A 22,611-nucleotide genomic window follows, 5' to 3' on the forward strand; every position below is an offset into this window, starting at 1 on the left:
TCAACCCTTCCGCACCAAATTCCACTCGGAAGGGCTCAAACATCTGGGATTCGAGTACGCGACATATTTGCCCAATATTTTGACAGCCCCGATGGAGCACTGCCATGGCAGGAGAATGTTCTGTGAAGGGTGTCCTAGTGGAGCTTAGTGGCCCAATGTAGCATTTGTTCTTTTAATTTTGCCTAATTTGGGGTGGGAATTTTTTTATTACAGACTCGCAAGACATGAGGACCCTTGACATGGGTTGCGAGCTTATATCTTTGGTGGTTTTTCTGTTTTGTTTTCATGTCCTAAACGAAATAGCATGTGAGGCGCATTGGCTTCGGCAATGTTCACAAATCCAAAGCCAAAAGTCATTTGGCCGGAATTTCTCACACCACTGCAATGCAGCAGAGCACAGTATGAGGAATTGAGCAAAACCACAAAAGATACACTAATACCTCAATAATGGCATGCAACTATCTCGGGACGTGGCCATAATGTTCCAATGTTACCTAAAAGGACCTGTTGGGGAACCTGGGTCCCAGCACATAGATGGAGGCAAACACAACAAATTTTACTGCCAACCAAAAACACACTTTATTGTGTAATGTGCAAAATTCACTTTAAACATAAACCAGCTGGCAAAAAAACCACAACAACGCACCAACATGATGCAAAATTAACCTACTCTTTCTTCACGGTTTAGCTCACAACAACGAGCACACCATAATCTGCCGACACAGCGCTACAAATCATGAAATCTGTGTGCTGGCGACTGATAGCTTTGCATTTCAGCACCACTATGCTGTCCCTGGGCCTGCTGAGGATGTTTCTCAACAGCATAGTGGTGCTGATACAGAGGGTTGAACCCTGCCGGGGGGCCCTGGGCAAAGGGTTGCTGGGGTCTGGCGTAGGGAGCGAAAGCCGGTCCCGAAGCACCACATGACCAGGTGACATTATGCTCACCATTGACCGCTGGTACTGTGGCCGTGGAAAGGGGTTGGCAGGCTGGGAAGGGAGAGGTGCAGTGGAGGGCACCGATTCCTCAGGCAATCCACGCCATTGCTCTATTACCTGGAAGCACTGGCGTGGATTGTTAGGAGGAGTGGCGGAGTCAATTATGGCAAGGATGGAGCCTTGGACGCGCGCCATCCGGTAGTCAGGTACTCGCCGGAGTAGCGGCGCTATGCTCCGGCCAAACGCGTCACAGGCATCCTCCTCAGAACAGCGGTGGAGGTACTCCAGGACTCGGGAGTCCACGTTGGCACCTGTTGTGGCAACCTGGCTGCGCCGGCGCCTGGCTGGTGGCGTCCGGGGATTGTCGACGTCCCGTGGCAGCTGGGGTTGGCTGCTTGACTGGGTGGCTGCTTGGGGTTCCGTCGGCTCGGGGGTCAAGGGCAGCACGAGATGTTGTTCCGGGACCGGCTGCGACTCCTCATGGCCAGCCTCCTCCTCGGTGTCGAGAAGATTATCACTGCATCTGCCAGAAACATTTAGCGTTACTCCTTTTAACATGGGCACCAGGGACAAACAACTATTATTGGCAGATTTTAAAGTGACCACACACATGTCATCAAGGTACAGTCAGTACTTACGGCCGCATCTCCATAATGTCCTTCAGGAACATTAGTTGTTTGGTGGAGATGTATTGGCGCTTTTTGGGCGCGCCGTCCCAACTTCGCCCTCTGCTTCCCAATTCCATCCGGAACTGATCCCGACAGCTCCTCCACCGGGTTTTAACATCATCAACTGGACATAGGAACAGCAATAAATAAAAAAAGGTCACCAGGTGACATCACTGAAAACGGCACTTGTCCGAAACGTCGCCATTCCTTAAACACCACTAAACATTATACACCTGCCTAATGATGCTGTAACACACCCGCAACCAAGCACAGTAGGTAAATGTGAAACATAAGGATATACACTACAGCATGGGCGATTGCATTAGCATAAATACAGATCTGCACTTACCTATGCTCTTGCGGTCTCTTGTGGTGCTTTTAGCCCACTCCTGTCCGAATAGGCTCTGCGCGACCTCATCCCAGCCAACCTCCTTGCCCGTGCGGTCGTGGTAGGCCTCTGCGTTTGTGTTCCACAACTGTGGCCTCTCATGGACCAAGCAGATGAGCTTTTCCACATCGCACGCACGTGGCATTGCAGCAGATGTCGTTTTGAACTGTGCGCATGTGCCCAGCAAGTGAAAAGCCACTTCCTGGTTTGTGCTTGTTTTGTCTAGTTTGGTCAACTCATTTACATAGGCTTAACAAGTGTTGCGTGAAAAACGCTGTGCGTACGGAGGTGCTTCCGTGTGCCGTGCGTTGTTTTCACGCACCCATTGAAGTCATGTCTGCACGGCCCCATAGACTAATATAGGTCCGTGCGACGCACGTGAAAATCACGCGCGTTGCACGGACGTGATTCCCGTTCGTCTGAATAAAGCCTTATAGGGAGTATTAGAAGTACCACAGAGCTGCTGAGCAGAATTCATTACACACAACATGACTTACAAAAGCTTGTGTGTAGATATTGCTGTACCGCATAGGGAGAGCGCCAGGGACTGCAGGGAAGTGAAGTAGGTGGTTAAAAAAGTTGAAAAAATGCCCAGAAGCGTGATTGGGCCAATGTGCAAAAGGAGGAGTGGCATAATGGATATAGGGTAGCAGGGGCGTAACTAGGAAAGACTGGGCCCCATAGCAAACTTTTGACTGGGGCCGCCCCTCCCCTGGGTGTCACACAACCCCCCCTTGTAGATAGTGCCTTTTTTAAAGACCCCCGTAGATAACACCATACAGCCCCCCCTGTAGGTAACGTTATACAGTCCCCCCTGTAGGTAACGCTATACAGCCCCCCTGTAGATAGCGCCATACAGACCCCCCCTGTAGGTAACGCCATACAGCCCCCTTGTAGGTAACACTATACAGCCCCCTGTAGGTAACGCCATACAGCCCCCCCTGTAGGTAACGCTATACAGCCCCCCTGTAGGTAACGCTATACAGCCCCCCCTGTAGGTAACGCCATACAGCTCCAACCCCCCAAAAAAATCTGACCTATAGGGTGTCCTACAAAAGACATGTATCCCCTATCCACAGGATAGGGGATACATGTGTGATCGCTGGCAGCGATAAGGAGAACGGGGGACCGAAAGTCCCCTGAAGTTCTCCATCACAAACCTCTGACTTCCGGAGTTTGCACAGCTCAATAAAAATGAAAGGACAGCTGGTCGCGCATGCACACAAGAGCGACCGGCGCTCCATTAATTTCTACGGAGCTGCCGACACAGACCCTGGAAGTCCGAGGTTTGTGATGGAGAACTTCAGGGGACTTTCGGTCCCTCGTTCTCCTTATCGCTGCCAGTGATCACACATGTATCCCCTCTCCTGTGGATAGGGGATACATGTCTTTTGTTTAATGGCAGAGCGGGGAGATACCTCCCTGCTCTGCCGTAGTGTTCAGTGGCGTCGCGCTGTAGTAGCCATAGCGGCAGCTAGCGGAGCCTCGTAGCGGCCCCGTAGCAGCCGCTATGGCTGCTACAGCGGTAGTTACGCCACTGATGTCTGATATGACTGATATGTCTAATATGACTGATATGTCTGCTATGACTGATATGTTTGATATGACTGATATGTCTGCTATGACTAATATGACTGATATGACTGATATGTCGGATGTGTTTCATATGACTGATATGTCTGATATGTCTGATATGACTGATATGACTGATATGTCTACTATGACTGATATCAGTCATATCAGACATATCAGTCATAGCAGACACATCAGTCATATCAGTCACAGCAGTCACATCAGTCATATCAGACATATCAGTCATAGCAGTAATAGCAGACATATGTCATATAAATCATATCAGACATACAAGTCATATCCTTCATATAAGACATTTCAGTCATATTAGACATATCAGGCATATCATTCAAATCAGACATATCAGTCATATCCTTCATATCAAACATATAAGACGTTTCAGTCATATCAGACATATCAGTCATATCAGACATATCAGTCATAGCAGACGTATCAGTCATATCCGACATATCAGTCATATCAGACATATCAGACATATGTCGGATGTGTCTGATATGACTGATATGTCTGATATGACTGATATGTCTGATATGTTTGATATGACTGATACGTCTGCTATGACTGATATGTCTGATATGACTGATATGTCTGATATGACTGAAACGTCTTATATGTTTGATATGAAGGATATGACTGATATGTCTGATTTGACTGATATGCCTGATATGTCTAATATGACTGAAATGTCTTATATGAAGGATATGACTTGTATGTCTGATATGATTTATATGACATATGTCTGCTATTACTGCTATTACTGATATGTCTGATATGACTGATAGGAACTAGGGAGAGCATGTTTATATATATTTTTTTTCTGGTGCGGTGCGTACCCCCTGAGGGTGTGGCGCATACCCTCTGTGGTACATGTACCATGTCCGGAGAACCAGTGCTCTAGAAGAGGCTGGACGCAGCTGCAGGCTTAAGGGAAGCCGACATGACCGTCCTGGTAGGGAAAGGGTTAATGTTACGAGGTCAGGGAAAGTTGAAGGAGCTGAAGGAGGGACGGGGAGGAGTTAAGGGGGGCGGGGGGGGCCGTTGCTGTGCTTCCCGCTGTTTCTCGGCATTGAGCCGGAAGCAGCGGGAGGAGTAACACACAGTAAGCAAAGCTCCCCGTTGCCTGGCTCTTTAGTAATGGCAGAGGCCCTGATTTTAGAGCGGCTGCGTGCCGCTGCTGTGCACCACGGTCCCGGATGGCTGGAGGAGACCGTGGCTGCATTAACGCGGATCCCGGACGCCGTTTCGCCACGCCGGGCACGGCGTTCGGGGTCTGTTGTAAGGGACAGGCTCCCCTCCCCCGGCCCCCTTACGAGCATGGCTATGGCGGCGGGGGGGGAGTCGGCAACAACCGCTCCTGCGCTGGGCAGGCAGAGAGCGGTGCCAGGGGTGACGGCGATGCGGGCTGTGTCGACCCGTCCCTCTCGGCGGTCCCGACCTCCAGAGCGCCTTAGTCCGGAGGTAGTCCCGCGGACACGGCGTCGCAGAGGGAGCCCGATCCCGGACGCTGCAGGCCAGGCAGCTGGGAGGACCGCCCCTTCCCAGGCCCTGCGTCCTGGCAGGAATCCCAGGCCGCGACGGGGTCCGGCGGTAAGCAGGGAGTCGCAGGCTGGGCTCCCTGTCACCCCTCCCCCATCAGATGGAAGATGTCGAGAGCAAGGTACGGCCGCCCCGCATGGTGATGTTCCGGCCAGGGGGCAGGCTTCGTCAGGATCGTCTAGACGGACGACTAGATCTGCAGCGACATCGAGGCAACAGGTCCGGTCGGAAGTCTGGGTCCCGGCGGTCGGGCGGCAGGTTGCCGGCCCATCGGTCAGCGCGTCCTCATCCCCTTTCCGAAGATGTCGTTGGGAGGGACAGTCGTCGGCGAGAGAAGAACTGGAGGAAGGTGAACTGGACGTCTATCGTCGAGGTCAGGATGGTCCGGCTGACGGGAACACAGCGCCTGTGCAGCCCGGTGAGTGTATAACTCCATTATTGTCTTATCCAGCGATTTTTATGTCGGGTGTCGGCGGGGGGGCTGCTAGCATAGCATCGGGGGCCGGTAGTGGCGCGGGCGGACGCGACGGAGCGGGTTTGGCAGATTTAGTGGGTTGCTTACGGGCTGGTGGGGCGCCTTGATAGGGCCGCGGCGCCGGTAGTAACGGAAGTGTCCCCTGCGGTAGTTTGGGAAGGCCCCAGGGACGTGGGATCGTTGCAGGCGCGTCCTGTGGTGGCGGTTAGAGAGGCGGTCGCGGTGTCGGTGCAGACTGAGGCACAGAAGGACGGCGATCGAGTGCGCATGGACGATCGTGCTCGGGGGGAGGTGTATGTTTGTTTTGAGGGTCCGTTGGGGGCGCATTTAAAGCAGGAGGTGCGTGATCGGATCTGGAAAGATGAATACGTTGAAATTTTTTTTCTCTCTTGCCGCTGGCTAAATTCAATTTGGATAAGGGCAAGCGGGATGAGAGTAAAAAGGACGAGGAGGAACGGCGGCGGTATAGGCTTATCCCGCAGACGTTCGTTAATTGGTCGCAGGCGTTCGCCATATTGGCTAGTGTGATAGGGGAAAAGGCGCCGGAAAATTGTTCGGCGTTATTTTGTTATTTTGATGCTATTGGGGAGGCTCATAGGGCGTATGGGGGTCAGGCGTGGCTGCGATATGATGAGCAATTCCGTCAGCGGAAGGCGGTTCGGCCGGCGATTCGGTGGGACCAGAAGGATATTGCTCTCTGGTTACGGGTTACGGCTCCGGTTAGGCAGCCCGTTCCCGGGAGCGGTGGCCAGGGAGGCCAGTCTAGTCAGAGTGGACCAAGCGGCGGGGGAAAGGCGGGGTTTTGCTGGCAATTCAATGAAGGCCAGTGCAAGTTTGGGGCCACGTGCAAGTTCAAGCACGTGTGCTCCGAGTGTAATGGTGCATCACACGGGGCGGCAAAATGTCTGCGAAAAAAGAGGTCCGGGAACCAGCACGGGGCTGGTCAAGGGGGTGTCGCCGGTGAGGGTGGAAAGGATGGCCCTTTATCTAAATGAGTATCCGGATAGGGCGGCAGCTAGGTTGCTTTATGAAGGGTTTAGTGTTGGTTTTGTTATTCCTCCGCCTCCTTATGAGGTTCCGGTTACGGGGAGAAATTTAAAATCGGCTTACTTGCATGTGGAAGTCGTGTCGGAAAAGTTGTTAAAAGAAGTTTCGTTGGGGCGCATGTCGGGGCCATTTGTGGAGTCGCCGGTGAAAGATTTAGTTGTGTCCCCTTTGGGTATTGTCCCTAAACGCGAGCCCGGAAAGTTTCGTTTGATTCAACATTTATCGTATCCCAAAGGTTCGTCGGTAAATGACGGGATTGATCACGAGTTGTGCTCCGTAGTTTATACCTCATTCGATAAGGCGGTGGGGTTAGTGCGGGCTGCGGGTCCTGGGGCGCTGCTAGCAAAAACTGACATCGAGGCGGCGTTCAGGTTGTTGCCGGTCCATACAGAAAGCAACGGCTGTTGGGTTGTTTTTGGAATGGGGCCTTTTACGTGGATCAGTGCCTTCCGATGGGGTGTTCCCTTTCTTGTGCATACTTCGAGGCGTTTAGTAGCTTCGTGGAGTGGGTAAAGAGGGGAGTATCCGGGGTCGACTCGTTGATCCATTACTTAGATGATTTGTTATGCGTTGGCCCGGGGGGTTCGCCGGTTTGCGGTAATTTGCTTCATGCTCTACAGAAGGTGGCGAGGGATTTTGGGATTCCTTTGGCGCCGAAAAAAAAAAAAAAAACGGAGGGCCCGGTAGCGACGATTTGTTTTTTGGGAATCGAAATAGACTCGGTGGCAATGGAGTGTCGTCTCCCGGCGGATAAGTTGGGTGCTTTGAGGCTGGAGGTTCAACGGGCTTGTAGAATGAAGAAAGTGACGCTGAGGGAGCTTCAGTCGCTGCTGGGGAAGTTGAATTTCGCCTGCCGGATTATGCCGATGGGGAGGGTGTTTGGTAGGAGGTTGGCGGCGGCAACGGTGGGAGTGCGTGCGCCGCATCATTTTGTGCGGCTCAAGGAGGAGTACCGTGCTGATCTTCAGGTTTGGAATGACTTCTTGGGCCAGTTCAATGGTCGCTCGCTATGGATGGCCCCAGCGCAGGATACGAGTGTTTTGAATATTTTCACGGATGCGGCTGGGGCGGGTGGTTTTGGAGCTTACGGGGGAGGTCCGTGGTGCGCAGGTCAATGGCCGGCTAGCTGGGTGTCCAGTGGACTCACGCGGAATCTGGCCCTGCTCGAGCTGTTTCCCATCGGGGTGGCGGCTACCATTTGGGGGGACAGGCTCAGGGATAAGAAGGTCCGTTTTTTACTGCGACAACATGGGGGTGGTGCTTGCCATTAATAACATCACGGCGTCCTTTCCTCCGGTAGTTCAATTGTTGCGACATTTAGTGTTGGTATGTTTGTCGTTGAACGCGTGGGTGGTGGCGGTGCATGTCCCGGGTGTACGGAATTGTATCGCTGATGCTCTTTCTCGCTCGCAGTGGGACCGGTTTCGGCAATTGGCACCGGGAGCGGAACGTCTCGGTTTGGCTTGTCCGCAGCATCTTTGGGATCTGGTCTCGGTCCTGTAGAACAATTGGTACAAAGGTCTTTGGCGCGCACGACGTGGAGTGCTTATGCTGCTTGTTGGAGGCAGTGGGAGGAGTGGGTAAGAGAGTTGGGTGACGTCAATACGGATAGAGACAGGTTGGTGGCACTTTTGTACTGGTTAGGGGACGCCTGGGAGGCGGGGTTTTCAGTGGCGAAGGTGAACCGGTTCATGTCTGCGGTGGCGTTTGGGTTTAAGTTGCGGGGCTTTCAGGATGTATCGAAGGAATTTCTGGTATCGCAGGCTTTGAAGGGGTTGCGCCCCGGGGTCGGTTATGTGCCCAGTAGAGTGCATGCGGGGTTTTACGCCAAACAGGGGGTCTCCAGATTTGCCTTTGTTACGTCAGGTGGACGGGTCGTTTTTGTCCAGGTTTCAGTTTGGAGCTGTATTTAAAAAATGTTTGACGGCGGTTGGTGTCGCGGCAGGCTCATATTCATCTCATTCCTTCAGGATTGGCGCAGCAACAGAAGCGGGGCGCTGGGGGTTGGATGATGAGGGGGTGAGGCGTATTGGTCGTTGGGAGTCCAACAGGTTTAAGTCCTATGTCCGCCCCCATATGTTATGAATTTTGCTGTTAACGCTTTACAAATGTTATATGGTGGTGCCTAATTGTTTTTTCAGTTTCAGAGTCGCCTCCGTGTTTGGTGTGGTTGATGGGTCATTCTTACGTGCACTGGGGGGCTTTGAGGGCGGACGTCCGCCCGAATGGTCGCCAGTTGCGCATTCCGCGACAGGATGCGGTTGTGCATTGGCTGGGTTTTAGAGGTATGTCGTGGAGCAGGGTGTTGGCGGAATTCCAGACATATGCTCGGCTTGATAGGGTTCCGGAGGTCTTAGTGTTGCACGTGGGTGGGAATGACTTAGGAGTCCGCCCCTTTCGTGAGTTGGTGCGGGATACCAAACATGATATGTTGTGTTTGTGGGTATCTTATCCCAAGTTGGTGATAGTGTGGTCGGACATAGTCCCAAGAAAGCATTGGCGGTTAGCTAGATCTGTGGAGAGAGTCAATAAGGCTCGCATTAAAGTTAATCGGGCGGTGTCCCGTTTTGTGGCAAAAAACGGGGGCATTTGCGTGAGGCATAGGGATTTGGAGTCAGGAGTGGGGAATTTCTGGAGGAGTGACGGGGTTCATCTGACCGAGGTTGGCATTGATCTTTGGAGCTTGGCGATAGCAGAAGGAATAGAAAGGGCGGTGGTGGTGTGGAGGAACTCACAGGCTTAAGGTGGTCAAGGCCTGTTTCGCTGTGGCGGGGGGAGTCCTTGAGGCCAGTCAGTACAAAATGGTGGGGGGGTCGCATCGGGGGTATGCGTCCCCCAAAAAAGGTACATGGTTGAAGACTTCATCGGGTGGTATCCCTTTGAAGTGGTCTTCTGGTAGAAGGTATATCACTTGAAGGCTTCATCGGGTGTTATCCCTTTGAAGTGGACTTCTAGTGGTCGGTATATCACTTGAGGGCTTCATCGGGTGTTATCCCCTTGAAGTGGACTTCTAGTGGTCGGTATATCACTGGAGGGCTTCATCGGGTGTTATCCCCTTGAAGTGGACTTCTAGTGGTTGGAGCCATCTGCAGAGGTGAACGGTGCTTCCGAGCTGGTTTACGGCTGGAGGTAATTGGTGGTTTGCAGATGGCTAATTCGGTGTGTTCTTTAAAAAGGACTATCTGAGGGGGCTTCAAGGACTTCCTCTGCTCGGGTTAATGTTATGACCCATGTTGGGTCATGTGAATTATTAGGAGGAATTCTCTGGTGGATTCCTAACTAGTTATCCGAATGTTTCGGATTTAAATTGTTTTTATAAAACTGTGAAATTAATAAACGGCTGCTGTGGCCATTTCACATCCAACCTCGGTGTCATGTGTCGTTACTAAATGGGGATGGGGGATAGTATGGTTTAAGGTTAACACACGACTCTACCTAGGCAGGTCAAGAAGAGGCTGGACGCAGCTGCAGGCTTAAGGGAAGCCGACATGACCGTCCTGGTAGGGAAAGGGTTAATGTTACGAGGTCAGGGAAAGTTGAAGGAGCTGAAGGAGGGACGGGGAGGAGTTAAGGGGGGCGGGGGGGGCCGTTGCTGTGCTTCCCGCTGTTTCTCGGCATTGAGCCGGAAGCAGCGGGAGGAGTAACACACAGTAAGCAAAGCTCCCACCCTCCCACCCTTGTTTTGTTACTCTTTAGGTCTTATGTACGTCTGGCTATGAGCGTTGTGTTTTTATTTTGTGTGCTTATTTAACATGTTTTTCTTTTTTCCGGAGTAGGTTCTGTTGTCATGGCAGCTGGCGGGGGGAGTCCTTGAGGCCAGTCAGTACAAAATGGTGGGGGGGTCGCATCGGGGGTATGCGTCCCCCAAAAAAGGTACATGGTTGAAGACTTCATCGGGTGGTATCCCTTTGAAGTGGTCTTCTGGTAGAAGGTATATCACTTGAAGGCTTCATCGGGTGTTATCCCTTTGAAGTGGACTTCTAGTGGTCGGTATATCACTTGAGGGCTTCATCGGGTGTTATCCCCTTGAAGTGGACTTCTAGTGGTCGGTATATCACTGGAGGGCTTCATCGGGTGTTATCCCCTTGAAGTGGACTTCTAGTGGTTGGAGCCATCTGCAGAGGTGAACGGTGCTTCCGAGCTGGTTTACGGCTGGAGGTAATTGGTGGTTTGCAGATGGCTAATTCGGTGTGTTCTTTAAAAAGGACTATCTGAGGGGGCTTCAAGGACTTCCTCTGCTCGGGTTAATGTTATGACCCATGTTGGGTCATGTGAATTATTAGGAGGAATTCTCTGGTGGATTCCTAACTAGTTATCCGAATGTTTCGGATTTAAATTGTTTTTATAAAACTGTGAAATTAATAAACGGCTGCTGTGGCCATTTCACATCCAACCTCGGTGTCATGTGTCGTTACTAAATGGGGATGGGGGATAGTATGGTTTAAGGTTAACACACGACTCTACCTAGGCAGGTCAAGACCAGCAGGGAAAATCCATTTACCCCTCCTCTACTCTAGACTACCAGGAAAACAGGTAATAAGATTTTTCTTACAGAAAGCATGACATAAATCTTCTATGTGCCTCAATATGATCATACAGAGAGACATGGAGGTACAGCAGGGACAGGATAGTAAAAGCTGTGTATTCATGATCTGTGCAACTCGAATCCTGAATACGGTCATACACATGTCCTCACGTGTAGAAATCAGTTCCCAATGATTATTAGTGAGGTAGTGGTGGATTTAGGATTACATTAAGCTGACAATTTGAACAGGCAGAGCTGCAGTATAAAGCATGGAAGAAGACAGAGCCTGAGCCACAGATGAAACAAGGAGCAGTGTTTCAGGCTACCTCAGAATTCCTTTACAGCTTAGACTACCATGTACTAATACTGCAGGTCTAATCATAGATGTGCTGTAATGAAGAAGGTGCTAAACACATAGAAATATAGGGGGGAAATTTATCAATAGGTTTATGCCTAGTTTTTTGGCATAATAAGTCACAAATCATGGCATTTGTAGATGTATTTGTGGCTTTGCCAGTTTTGTAAAGTGGTGAGAAAAGTGGGCGAGATTTACTGGGAGTGAGCGAAGTATCCACCTTTTCGACAGATTTATTAATACTAAAGCCAGAATTTTGTCACAAATCTACATCTCATTGTCATTTTCTGACTGTAGGAGGGTAATGGAATAATTTGGGATTGGTAGAAATGTTATAGATATGGTGAAGATGATGTACAACTCCCCCACTGCTAGAGTCATTGTAGGGGGGACTTGTCCCATACTTTCGTGCTCTTCAGAGAAACATGGCAGGGATGACCCCTCTCCTCGCTCCTATTCACCATATTTATTGAACCCTTGGCAATATTTTTTAAATCAATCCAAGTTTATTAACAGTACATATTACATGAAATCCAGCATAATAAAGCGTTTTCATTAAAAACATCACATTACATGCACATATGATATCCACAAACAAAAGATTTGAACCTCCCTCAACCTTCCCCCACCCCCACCCACACAGCCCCATACCAACTAGTCATAGTCAGTTCCCAAGCATTACACGAAAAGTAACAGGACATCCCCAGCACATTCCAATATACAGCAGTCCCGTGTCCAAGTAGATCATCCATCATATCGGCACTATTCCCCCCACCCCCGTAACCATACCCACATCCACAGTCCCACTGTTTAAAAACCTTTCCAGTGTGAACATGACATATCACATTGCTGTCAACTTGCCATATATCAGGGTTTTTCCACCCCCTGCACTCCCCCAGGCATTCGGAGTCTGAGAAGGGTGGTTGATGCCAACCCCGAGTGATCGATCCATTTGTCCCATTGCTTTCCAAATTTCTTTAGAGTTCCCCTTTTCTTGTGTATATTATATTCCATCAGAATGGTATGATTAATAGTCCCAAGAATTTCCCCCACGGATGGTGAGTCTGCATCCAACCAGTGTTTAGCTATACCTTTTCGGACCTGGTACAGAATCTTGGCAATGGCCAAACCTTCCTGCCGGTCCCCTTCCAGATCACCAACATACCCAAGAAGCAGCACCTTTGGATCATCTGGAAGCCCCACCTCATAGACCCGACATATCAAATCCGTCACGTCCCCCCAAAGGGTCCTGAGAGCACCACAGGCCCAGAACATATGAAACATATCCGCTTTTTCCACTGGACACCTACGGTACTTAGCATCCGTTCTGACTCCCATTCTTTTCAGAACCCACAGAGTCCTATACACCCTGTGTATTAAAAAGATCTGTGACCTCCTCTGTGCTATATTCATGGACAGATTTCCAGGTGAAAAAAGGAAAAGAATCTCCTATTATTTTATTAGAATTGTCAGTTCTTGCCCAGGTGTACACCACCAATATAAGTCATAGAAATTATGGGTATGGGAAAAGAAGAAAAAGGGGCAAGAAAATTTTAGAGGAATTAGCCAATGCAGGGGAAACTCAAAATGATCTAGGCAACTCACAATCGGTGGCTACCAATGTGGAGGAAGGGGGCGTGAAACATAGGCTAAAATTAAAATCTAAGAACATGCCCTCTTTGGGTTTATGCCCACAGGTAAAGATTTTTGTAGATCTGGTCACACAAGATATTAATCTATTAAGTGAAACCTTGCTCTCCAGTAACATCACTATTGAAGAAAATAAAGCGTTGGAAGAATTCAAGACCTGGACTGATGGGGTTTTTAAACAATCAGACAAGGGTGAGAATGTGGTAATCTGGCCCAAAGAACTCTATATTAGAGAAGCAAAAAAACAACTCAACAATAGAGATTGTTACAAATTTTTATGGGGGGATCCCACTTTACAGTTCCAACAAGAGTATGAGAGACTCATCAGCTCAGGTCTTGAAGAGAGAGCCATCTCACAAAATGAGGCTAAGTATCTTTTAGTCAGACATCCTAAGGTGGCAACCTTCTATATGTTGCCTAAAATACACAAAAATGTGGAACAGCCACCTGGCAGACCTATAGTATCTGGCTGGGATGTCTGACTGAGAAATGCGTAGCTTTGTATATAGGCTTCCCTCTTACACTCGGGACACGATGCAGATACTCCAGGAGTTCAATAATGCCAATCTTGAGGAGGGTGAATTTTTGGTAACTCTAGATGTAGAGAGTCTCTACACCAATATCAAACATGATCTGGGGTGTAGAGCTGTCGATTTCTTCCTAGGTTGTGAGCATAACTATAGTCCCAGTAGGAGGACCTTTGTCAATAGAGCACTAAAATTCATATTAACAAGAAATTACTTTATTTTTGATTCTTCCTACAAACCCAACGAACAGCAATGGCACCCACTTTTTGCAACCTGTTCCTTGGGTGGTGGGAGGAGGAAATCGTTTTTGGGGAACCTCTTCAAGCACATGTTGAAAAAATATCAATATGGCGCAGATATATTGATGATATCGTATTCTTCTGGAGGGGATCCGAAGACGACCTGCTAAAATTTATAGATGTTCTCAATACAAATGAATAAAATCTAAAATTGATCCTAAATTATAGCAGAAGGGAAGTAACTTTTTTGGATGTTAAAATTGGTATTGACCATAATCGTGAAATTATTACCAATTTATACAGAAAGGAGACAGCCACCAACAGCCTCCTAGATGCACAAAGTGCCCATTTAAATAGAACTATTAGAGGAATCCCGAAGGGAGAATTCCTGAGACTAAGGAGAAACTGCTCCACTTTTGAGAATTTTAAGATGGGAGCTAGGGATCTCAGAAATAGACTGAAGGAAAGACATTACACAGGGCGTCAAATTAAACAAGCATGAGATGGTGGTAAAAGATAAAACAGAGAGTGATGATAAAGTGATTTTTATCACCACACTGTACGACAAGTGGCAAGAAATGAACGATATTATGAAACAACACTAGCAGGTATTGCTATTGGATGAAGACCTAAAAAAACATCTGGGTACGACAATTTCTCCTAAGTGACCCAACAATTCAGCACTAGCAGCCGGGGCGTCACTAAGGACTTAAAATGTCAGGGGAAATAGCCCCAATACATATGTGTCTCCCAAAAAATTTGTATGTGTGTATAGGAGAGAACCTATCTATAGCACTACAACCCTATAAACTATGGATAGGATTAGATACATTGGCTCAGCAGACAGTATCACACATGATAGGATTAGAAACAGTGGCTGAGCAGACAGTATCACACATGATAGGATTAGATACAGTGGCTGAGCAGACAGTATCACACATGATAGGATTAGATACAGTGGCTGAGCAGACAGTATCACACATGATAGGATTAGATACAATGACTCAGTAGACAGTATCACACATGATAGGATTAGATACAGTGGCTCAGCAGACAGTATCACACATGATAGGATTAGATACAGTGGCTCAGCAGACAGTATCACACATGATAGGATTAGATACAGTGGCTCAGCAGACAGTATCACACATGATAGGATTAGATACAGTGGCTCAGCAGACAGTATCACACATGATAGCATTAGATACAGTGCCTCAGCAGACAGTATCACACATGATAGGATTAGATACAGTGGCTCAGCAGACAGTATCACACATGATAGGATTAGATATAGGGCCCAGCTCGCTGACATTGCGGCTCCAGCGCTGGACCAGGAAAGGTAAGAATAATAATTTTGCTTCTTTATGTGTTACTGATTATTTTTGTGTGTTTGTGTTTTTTTACATGTTCGGTTGTTGGACTACGTCGGATTTGAGGACTACTTCAATGACGGCATTTTTTTATTCTCAATAAAATGGTTAACGGGGGTTGTGTTTTTTTATTTCAATAAAATATTTTTTCTATGTGCTTGTATCTTTTTAAATTTTATTACCACCGCCTTAGTAATGGCCGCTGGCTGATTGACAACCTCCATTACTAAGGCGGGGCTTAATGTTAGCCGGTGCAGAGGCCAACACTAACCGCCATTATTACCCCGGTACCCACCGCCACCAGGGGTACTGGGAAGAGCCAGGTACGAACCAGTACCTGTCCATCTGTAGTAACGGTCAGGCACCGGGGCGGCCGCAGGCTGGTAGCATTAGGCTGGGGAAGGCCAAAAACAGTGGCACCTACCACCCTGGTAATGCTGCCTGCTGCTGCTGTGTTGTATCTGGCTGGTAATGAAAATTGGGGGGGACCCCACATCGTTCTTTCCAATTATTTTTTTTTTTTTTTTTTTAAATGACGTGGGGTCCCCCCCATTTTCATAACCAGCCAGTTACAATAAAGCAGCAGCAGCCTAGCATTACCAGGGTGGGAAGGGCCACTGTTTTTGGTCTTTCCCCTCCTGATAATACCAGCCTGCGGCCACCCCAGTGACCGACCATCACTACAGATGGTCAAGTACTGGATGGTACCCGGCTCTTCCCAGCACCCCTGGTGGCGGTGGGTACCGGGGTAATAAATGGGGTTAGTGTTAGCCGCTGCACCGGCTAAAACTAAGCCCCGCCTTAGCAATGGATGCTGTCAATCAGCCGGCGGCCATTACTAAGGCGGTAGCAATATAGTTTAAAAAAACACAAAGACATAGGAAAAATATTTTATTGAAATAAATAAAACCCCCACACATCCCTCATTAACCATTTTATTGATAATAATAATAATAAAAAAAGCCGACATCGAAGTAGTCCTGGAATACGACGTAGTCCAACGATCGAACCTGTAAGAAAACACACCAAAAAAACGATTAGTAACACATGTGCTAGTCTTAGATACAGGGCCCATGTGTGATACTGTCTGTGGGACCCTGTATCTAATCCTACCACAACGTAGGCTTAGATACAGGGTCCAGCAGACAGTAATCTTATACAGTATAAGATTACTGTGTGCTGGGGCCCTGTATCTAAACCTACAGTGTGTTAGGCTTATATACAGGGCCCATCAGACAGGATCACCCATGGGCCATGTAGCTAAGCCTACCATGTGATTGGCTTAGATACAGGGCCCAGCAGACAGGATCACACAATCTGTGATCCTGCCTCATGGGCCCTCTAAGCCTGCTACATCGTAGGCTTAAAGAGGTTGTCCAGTCCCTAAACATTGATGACCTATCCTTAGGGTAGGCCATCAATAGCTGATGTGTCGGAGTCCGTCTCCCGGGACCCGCCAATCAGCTGTTTTGAAGAAGCCGCTGCGATCCGGAACCAGGAAGCTAAGTACAGTCTGTTACTATAGTAACAGGGGCCTGCAGCCCGAGTTACTATAGTAACTTTTTATTGACGTGGTGCGGGGGGCTGTGGGCAATTGCGACCCCTATAGCTACGCCAGGAGAGAGATAGAGAGATATGAGAGAGATAGAGAGATAGAGAGATTAGAGAGATTAGAGAGATATGAGAGAGAGAGAGAGATGAGAGAGAGAGACAGATGAGAGAGAGATGAGAGAGAGAGAGATGAGAGAGAGAGAGGTGAGAGAGAGAGAGATATGAGAGAGAGAGATGAGAGAGAGAGATATGAGAGAGAGAGAGATGAGAGAGAGAGAGAGAGAGAGATATGAGAGAGAGAGAGATATGAGAGAGAGAGAGATATGAGAGAGAGAGAGATATGAGAGAGAGAGATATGAGAGAGAGAGAGATGAGAGAGAGAGAGATATGAGAGAGAGAGAGATATGAGAGAGAGAGAGATATGAGAGAGAGAGAGATATGAGAGAGAGAGAGAGATATGAGAGAGAGAGAGATATGAGAGAGAGAGATATGAGAGAGAGAGAGATATGAGAGAGAGAGATATGAGAGAGAGAGATATGAGAGAGAGAGATATGAGAGAGAGAGATATGAGAGAGAGAGATATGAGAGAGAGATATGAGAGAGAGATATGAGAGAGATATGAGATAGATAAATAGATATGAGATAGATAGATAGATATGAGATAGATAGATATGAGATAGATATGAGATAGATATGAGATAGATAGATAGATAGATATGACATAGATAGATATGAGATAGATAGATAGATATGAGATAGATAGATAGATATGAGATAGATAGATATGAGATAGATATGAGATAGATATGAGATAGATATGAGATAGATATGAGATAGATAGATATGAGATAGATAGATATGAGATAGATAGATATGAGATAGATAGATAGATAGATAGATAGATAGATAGATAGATAGATAGATAGATAGATAGATAGATAGATAGATAGATAGATAGATAGATGGATATACTTTGTCTGTTATGCTAAACAGTCAGCCCTGAAGTGTGACTGCTCAGTATGACAGACATACACAGTGAAGGGGTTAATAGCTGCATTACTAGCAGTTACTTACATACATCGGGTGTGGGGTCAGAGAGCAGCAGGAGTCAGGATTCCTGGGAGGAGACAGCATACACACGATCTTCTTGCTGTAGCCATTCCTTTCCCTCTGCACAGGCCACGAGGAAGAGGGAAACAGCTAGAAGCGAGCTGATTGGCTGGACAGCAGTCGGCGGCCAAGAGTCTTCCCCCTCCGTGCAATGACTATTTCACCGCCGAGTTGCCACCAATGCTTTAAAATACATTGCTGGGTCTCTTTTGTACCCCAGCAGGAACCCAGCAATGCAGAGGAATCATTGTAGCACTACTGTGCTACTGTGGTGAGGGGGGCCTGCGGGCCCCCCCTAGCTGGGGGCCTGGTCGCAGTTGCGACCGCTGCGACACCTATAGCTACGCCACTGCTAACATGTGTGCAAACCTCATCATCAACTACAAAAAACTTCTGACTACTGTGCTTGCCAACAAGGGTTTTGCCACCAAGTATTAAGTCTTGTTTGGCAAAGGGATCAAATACTTATTTCTCTGTGCACAATGCAAATAAATATATATAATTTTGACTATGTGATTTTCAGTTTTTTTTTTAAATATAATCTATCTGTCACTGGTAAAATTAACCTAGCCTAAAAATTCTAGACTGTTCATGTCTTTGACAGTGGGCAATATTTATTTTCTTCACTGTAGGTCTTCAGATTGGCATCCATGATGCAGAAAAAAGTGTCTTGGCAGAGTTTTCAGGAATTCTACTTTTTCAGGAACAGTACCCCTAGCTGCTACTCTATTTATATGCTTCTATTTATATGCTTTGATTCATTATAAATTTATGTGTTTTAATATATGTTTACAATTCATATTTGTATATATATCGGCTCAGATCTCTTATGTAATACCATTGATGTTTTTATTGTTTCTAGGGAAAGGATAGGGATAGATATTTACGTGTGTGTATATATGTATATGTAGTATTCTCTCTACACCTATGATGTTTTGATCTATTTTACAATGTCTCCTACCCTAAACCACGGGCTTCCTTGGAGTGTTAACACCTGTCACTCTCAGCCCCTGCATTGAATGTATCAGTGTGCGAATGCGTGGCTTCTCAGTCCGGGACTCTGCATCCTCAGCAGGACGAGATGGAGGAACACGTGTTTTGTGTCTTACCATTTCCGGGTCGTACCCCGGATGTTGACACACCGGACTGGGATGCTGCGTGCAGCGTGCCATTACTGAATTTGGATTATTCTGAGCAATCGCAGGTGAGTATTTCACCTGCGATTGGCTCATTGAGGTTTAAATGGCTCGGTTTTACTTTCTGACACCACCTCCAGACGAAGGCTCCTTGCCGAAACGCGTGTCGGGGTGTGATGCCAGACAGTGCTGTCCTTAATATGGGTAAGTTGTTCCAGTGCACTGTGCAGAGATAACCTCAGATATATATTTTATACCCACCATTGAACAATGCATATTAATTTACACATACATTGACTGTTCCCTTAATTGTTTGGTTGCTGTCTTTACACTTCCATGTATAGTTTCATGCTATAGTGGGGGAGTAGGTTCTCTTGGCCCTCTGTGGCTTTATATATGTACATGTAGTGTGCATGGTGTCATTCATCCTACACCACTGCCCCCCTTTTCTGATACAGCGCCATCTTTTGAATGTCACTAATAGGATTACCACAGTACAGATGGACACCACTCTATGCTTTTAATTTATTTATTTTTATTATTCAAAATTTTTATTGAGTTTCAGAACACAAAATTACAAAACATAGTGGAGGGAAGGCCTCCACACCTTAAATAAAAATGACAAACAAGGTCAGTGGACCAAATCAAAAAATCAATAATGTGCATCACATCTCAATAAAAAAGACAATGGTCAGTATACAACAGTAGCATGAATTATCCTAGAAGCAAAACATCAGGAGGTACAGTGGGGCCACTTAATTCAAACGGAGAAGGAGAGGCACATTACCCTAGACAGGGGAAGAGAAAGTATAGAGAGGGAGGAATAGGAGGAAGGGGAGAGGACAAGGGGATCCTGGACTCCAGTTCCGGGGGAATTATGAGTGAAAACAGCAGTGAGCAAGCGCCGCAGTACACTTCACAAGGGCATAGGCCAACTCAGGTTACAGCCGTGAGGTAGGAAGGAGAAGAGAGTAACACTATCCAAGGAGACCACGTAGACATGTATTTTACCACAGCTGCCGGGGAATGAGCCACCAGATGTTCTATTCACTGTATCAGGGCAACTTCCCGAACCCACTCATCTAATGTTGGGGGTATTGCCATTTTCCACCTGCGCGGGATCACTGATTTTGCCGCCTGAAGGAGATGTCTAGTTAGGGAGCTTTTATAAACGTGTATTGGCATCGGGAACATGAATAAAAGAGCTGCTTCCGGAGAGTTGGGGCAGAGACTCCCGTAACCTCCGATATCAATTTAAGTACTGCATCCCAAAAGCTCCTCAACAAGGGGCAGCTCCACCAAGCATGAGACATGGAACCTCCCACAGCACCACAACGCCAACAATTGTCAGGCACAGACGGATACCATTTATGAAGCGCAGCCGGTACCCGGTACCATCTAGAGACAATTTTGTAACTAGTTTCCTGGGCCCTAATGGCTATAGAGGCTTTTTGTGAAAGGGAGAAACACCGCTTCCATTGTGCATCAGTAAATGTAGTATGTAATTCTCTCTCCCAGGCCCTGCAGAAGGAGGGGAATTGTTGGGAACGCTGTGAAAGAAGTAATTTATATATTGTGGAGATGGCATGGGTAGGGGGCTGGGTGGAGACACATAGGCGCTCAAAGTCAGTCAACAACCGGTGAAGATGTGCGCGTCGATTAACCGCTCCATAAAAATGCTTTAACTGGGCATATTCATACATATGCCGAGTGGAGGGCACAGCATCGGGGCAGATGGAGGTTAGAGGGGGAAGAGAGGAAGCGGAGAGGACTTGGGCAAAATACATGGGGCCGGTGGACAACCTACCTAGGAAGGAGCGACCAGCCTTACCAGCAGAAAAGGCTGGATTATCCGTAATAGGAGTTAAAGTACCCAGGGGGTCTATAAGTGTACTTCCAGGCCCTAAGGACCTCAACGCCAGGAAGGTATGGTAAAAAACAAAGGAGGCTTGGGTCGGTCTGTTCCCGGACAGGATCCACGGCAGGGATGATAGGGTACTGGGACATAGTTGTTGAGCCAAACGGACCCATAGTTTTGATTCACGGTTATGAAAAAAATCTAAAACACGTGCGTGAGTTGATGCCAGATAGTAGAGCCGACAATCCGGCAGACCAACCCCACCCATACCCCTGGAACGAGCCACAAGAGCCCGGCTCAAACGTGGACGACCAGTCGGCCAAATGAAGGAGCCAAAGCACCGCTGAAGCCGCAACCAATAGGAGGATGGGATAGAGATGGGGATCGTCTACAGGAGATAAAGTAAGCGGGGGAGGAGAGACATCTTAATAATATTGATACGGCCAAACCAGGAAAATTCAGTCTTATGCCAGGAATTAAGATCAGTACAAAACTTGGCCAGTAGGGGGATAAAATTATTTGTAAACAATTGTGTAAGGTCACCACCTATACGGGCACCCAAATATGTAATACCTCTGGAGGGCCAAGAGAAGGGGAAATTACTTTGCAGAAGCGACACTAACGGGGCCGGGAGAGAAACATTTAGCGCTTCAGACTTAGAGAAATTGAACTTGAAATTAGACCATGTTCCAAAACGGGACAACTCGGACATCAATGAAGAAAGAGAGACATGAGGGTCTGTGAGATAGACCAATAGGTCATCAGCAAATGCCGAGCACTTGTATTCCATCCCTCCAATGTTAATACCCTTAATATCAGTGTTGCTCCGAATGGAGGCCATGAGGTGTTCCATAACCAGAACATACAATAGGGGGGATAGAGGACAGCCCTGTTGTGTGCCATTGTGAATAGGGAAAGGTGCCGAGAGGGAGCCATTTCTTTTTATTTGGGCCGAAGGCGTACGATACAATGCCATAATTTTTGCCAGGAGAGAGGGTCCTATTCCCACATGTTGAAGGGTTTGGTAAAGGGCAGGCCACGATATTCTGTCAAACACCTTTTCAGCATCTAGGGATGGGATCATGAGCGGGATGTGGTTAGTCTGGGCGTTGTCAATGATATAAAAAGTTTTAAGGGTGTTGTCACGGGCCTCCCGACCAGGCACAAACCCCACCTGGTCCGGATGGATGGACTAGACCAGGCAGGTAGTTATTCAGTCTATTGGCGAGCAATTTGGCATATATTTTTAGGTCTACATTGAGCAAGGAGATGGGACGATAACTGGAGCAGAGTTGGGGATCTTTACCCGGCTTAGGGATAACCGCGACATGGGCCAAGTGGAGCTAGGAGGAAACAGGACCTACGGGGAAATAGAGTAAAAAGCTGGCAGTAGAAGCGGTAGCAAACGGTCAGCCTTGTAAAACTTGGCAGTATAGCCATCCGGGCCAGGACTCTTTCCCCCAGGAAGATCGGTTATAACCGCAAGGAGCTCCGGGGAGGTGAAGTCCATATCAAGTTCCTCAGCTATCTCCCTAGACAACGGTGTGAAGGGAGAGGAGAAAGAATCCCAGTCTGGCGGATGGGAGGGGGCAGGAGTGGGAGGGTCAAGGTTGTAAAGATCAGAGAAAAAGCTATGGAAGCAAT

General features: G+C 47.8%; 1 protein-coding gene and 1 long non-coding RNA gene across 4 annotated transcripts in view; one reads left to right on the plus strand and one right to left on the minus strand.

The window, feature by feature from the left end:
* Positions 1-621: 621 nt before the first annotated feature.
* Positions 622-22,611, minus strand: part of LOC142749850 (uncharacterized) — a 65,836-nt gene continuing 43,846 nt past the window's right edge. For all 3 annotated transcript variants that reach the window (XR_012882475.1, XR_012882473.1, XR_012882472.1), the window contains 2 exons: positions 1,578-1,731; positions 622-1,462 (listed from right to left, as the gene is read on the minus strand). This is a non-coding gene — a long non-coding RNA (uncharacterized LOC142749850). The remainder of the gene's footprint in view (positions 1,463-1,577; positions 1,732-22,611) is intronic.
* Positions 4,620-9,389, plus strand: LOC142748517 (uncharacterized). Its single transcript, XM_075855585.1, has 2 exons — positions 4,620-5,542; positions 8,788-9,389. Exons 1-2 carry the CDS (start codon positions 4,723-4,725, stop codon positions 9,387-9,389), a joined length of 1,422 nt encoding a protein of 473 aa, XP_075711700.1. The 5' UTR covers positions 4,620-4,722.

This window comes from Rhinoderma darwinii, chromosome 3, assembly GCF_050947455.1.
Source record: "Rhinoderma darwinii isolate aRhiDar2 chromosome 3, aRhiDar2.hap1, whole genome shotgun sequence".
In the NCBI taxonomy this organism is placed as follows: domain Eukaryota; kingdom Metazoa; phylum Chordata; class Amphibia; order Anura; family Rhinodermatidae; genus Rhinoderma; species Rhinoderma darwinii.

Bases quoted from the DNA above. Each gene is read 5' to 3' on its own strand.
- LOC142748517 (XM_075855585.1), top strand. From the start codon at position 4,723: ATGGCAGAGGCCCTGATTTTAGAGCGGCTGCGTGCCGCTGCTGTGCAC. The intron at 5,543-8,787 runs GTGAGTGTATAA...TTGTTTTTTCAG, and splicing joins CACAGCGCCTGTGCAGCCCG to TTTCAGAGTCGCCTCCGTGT.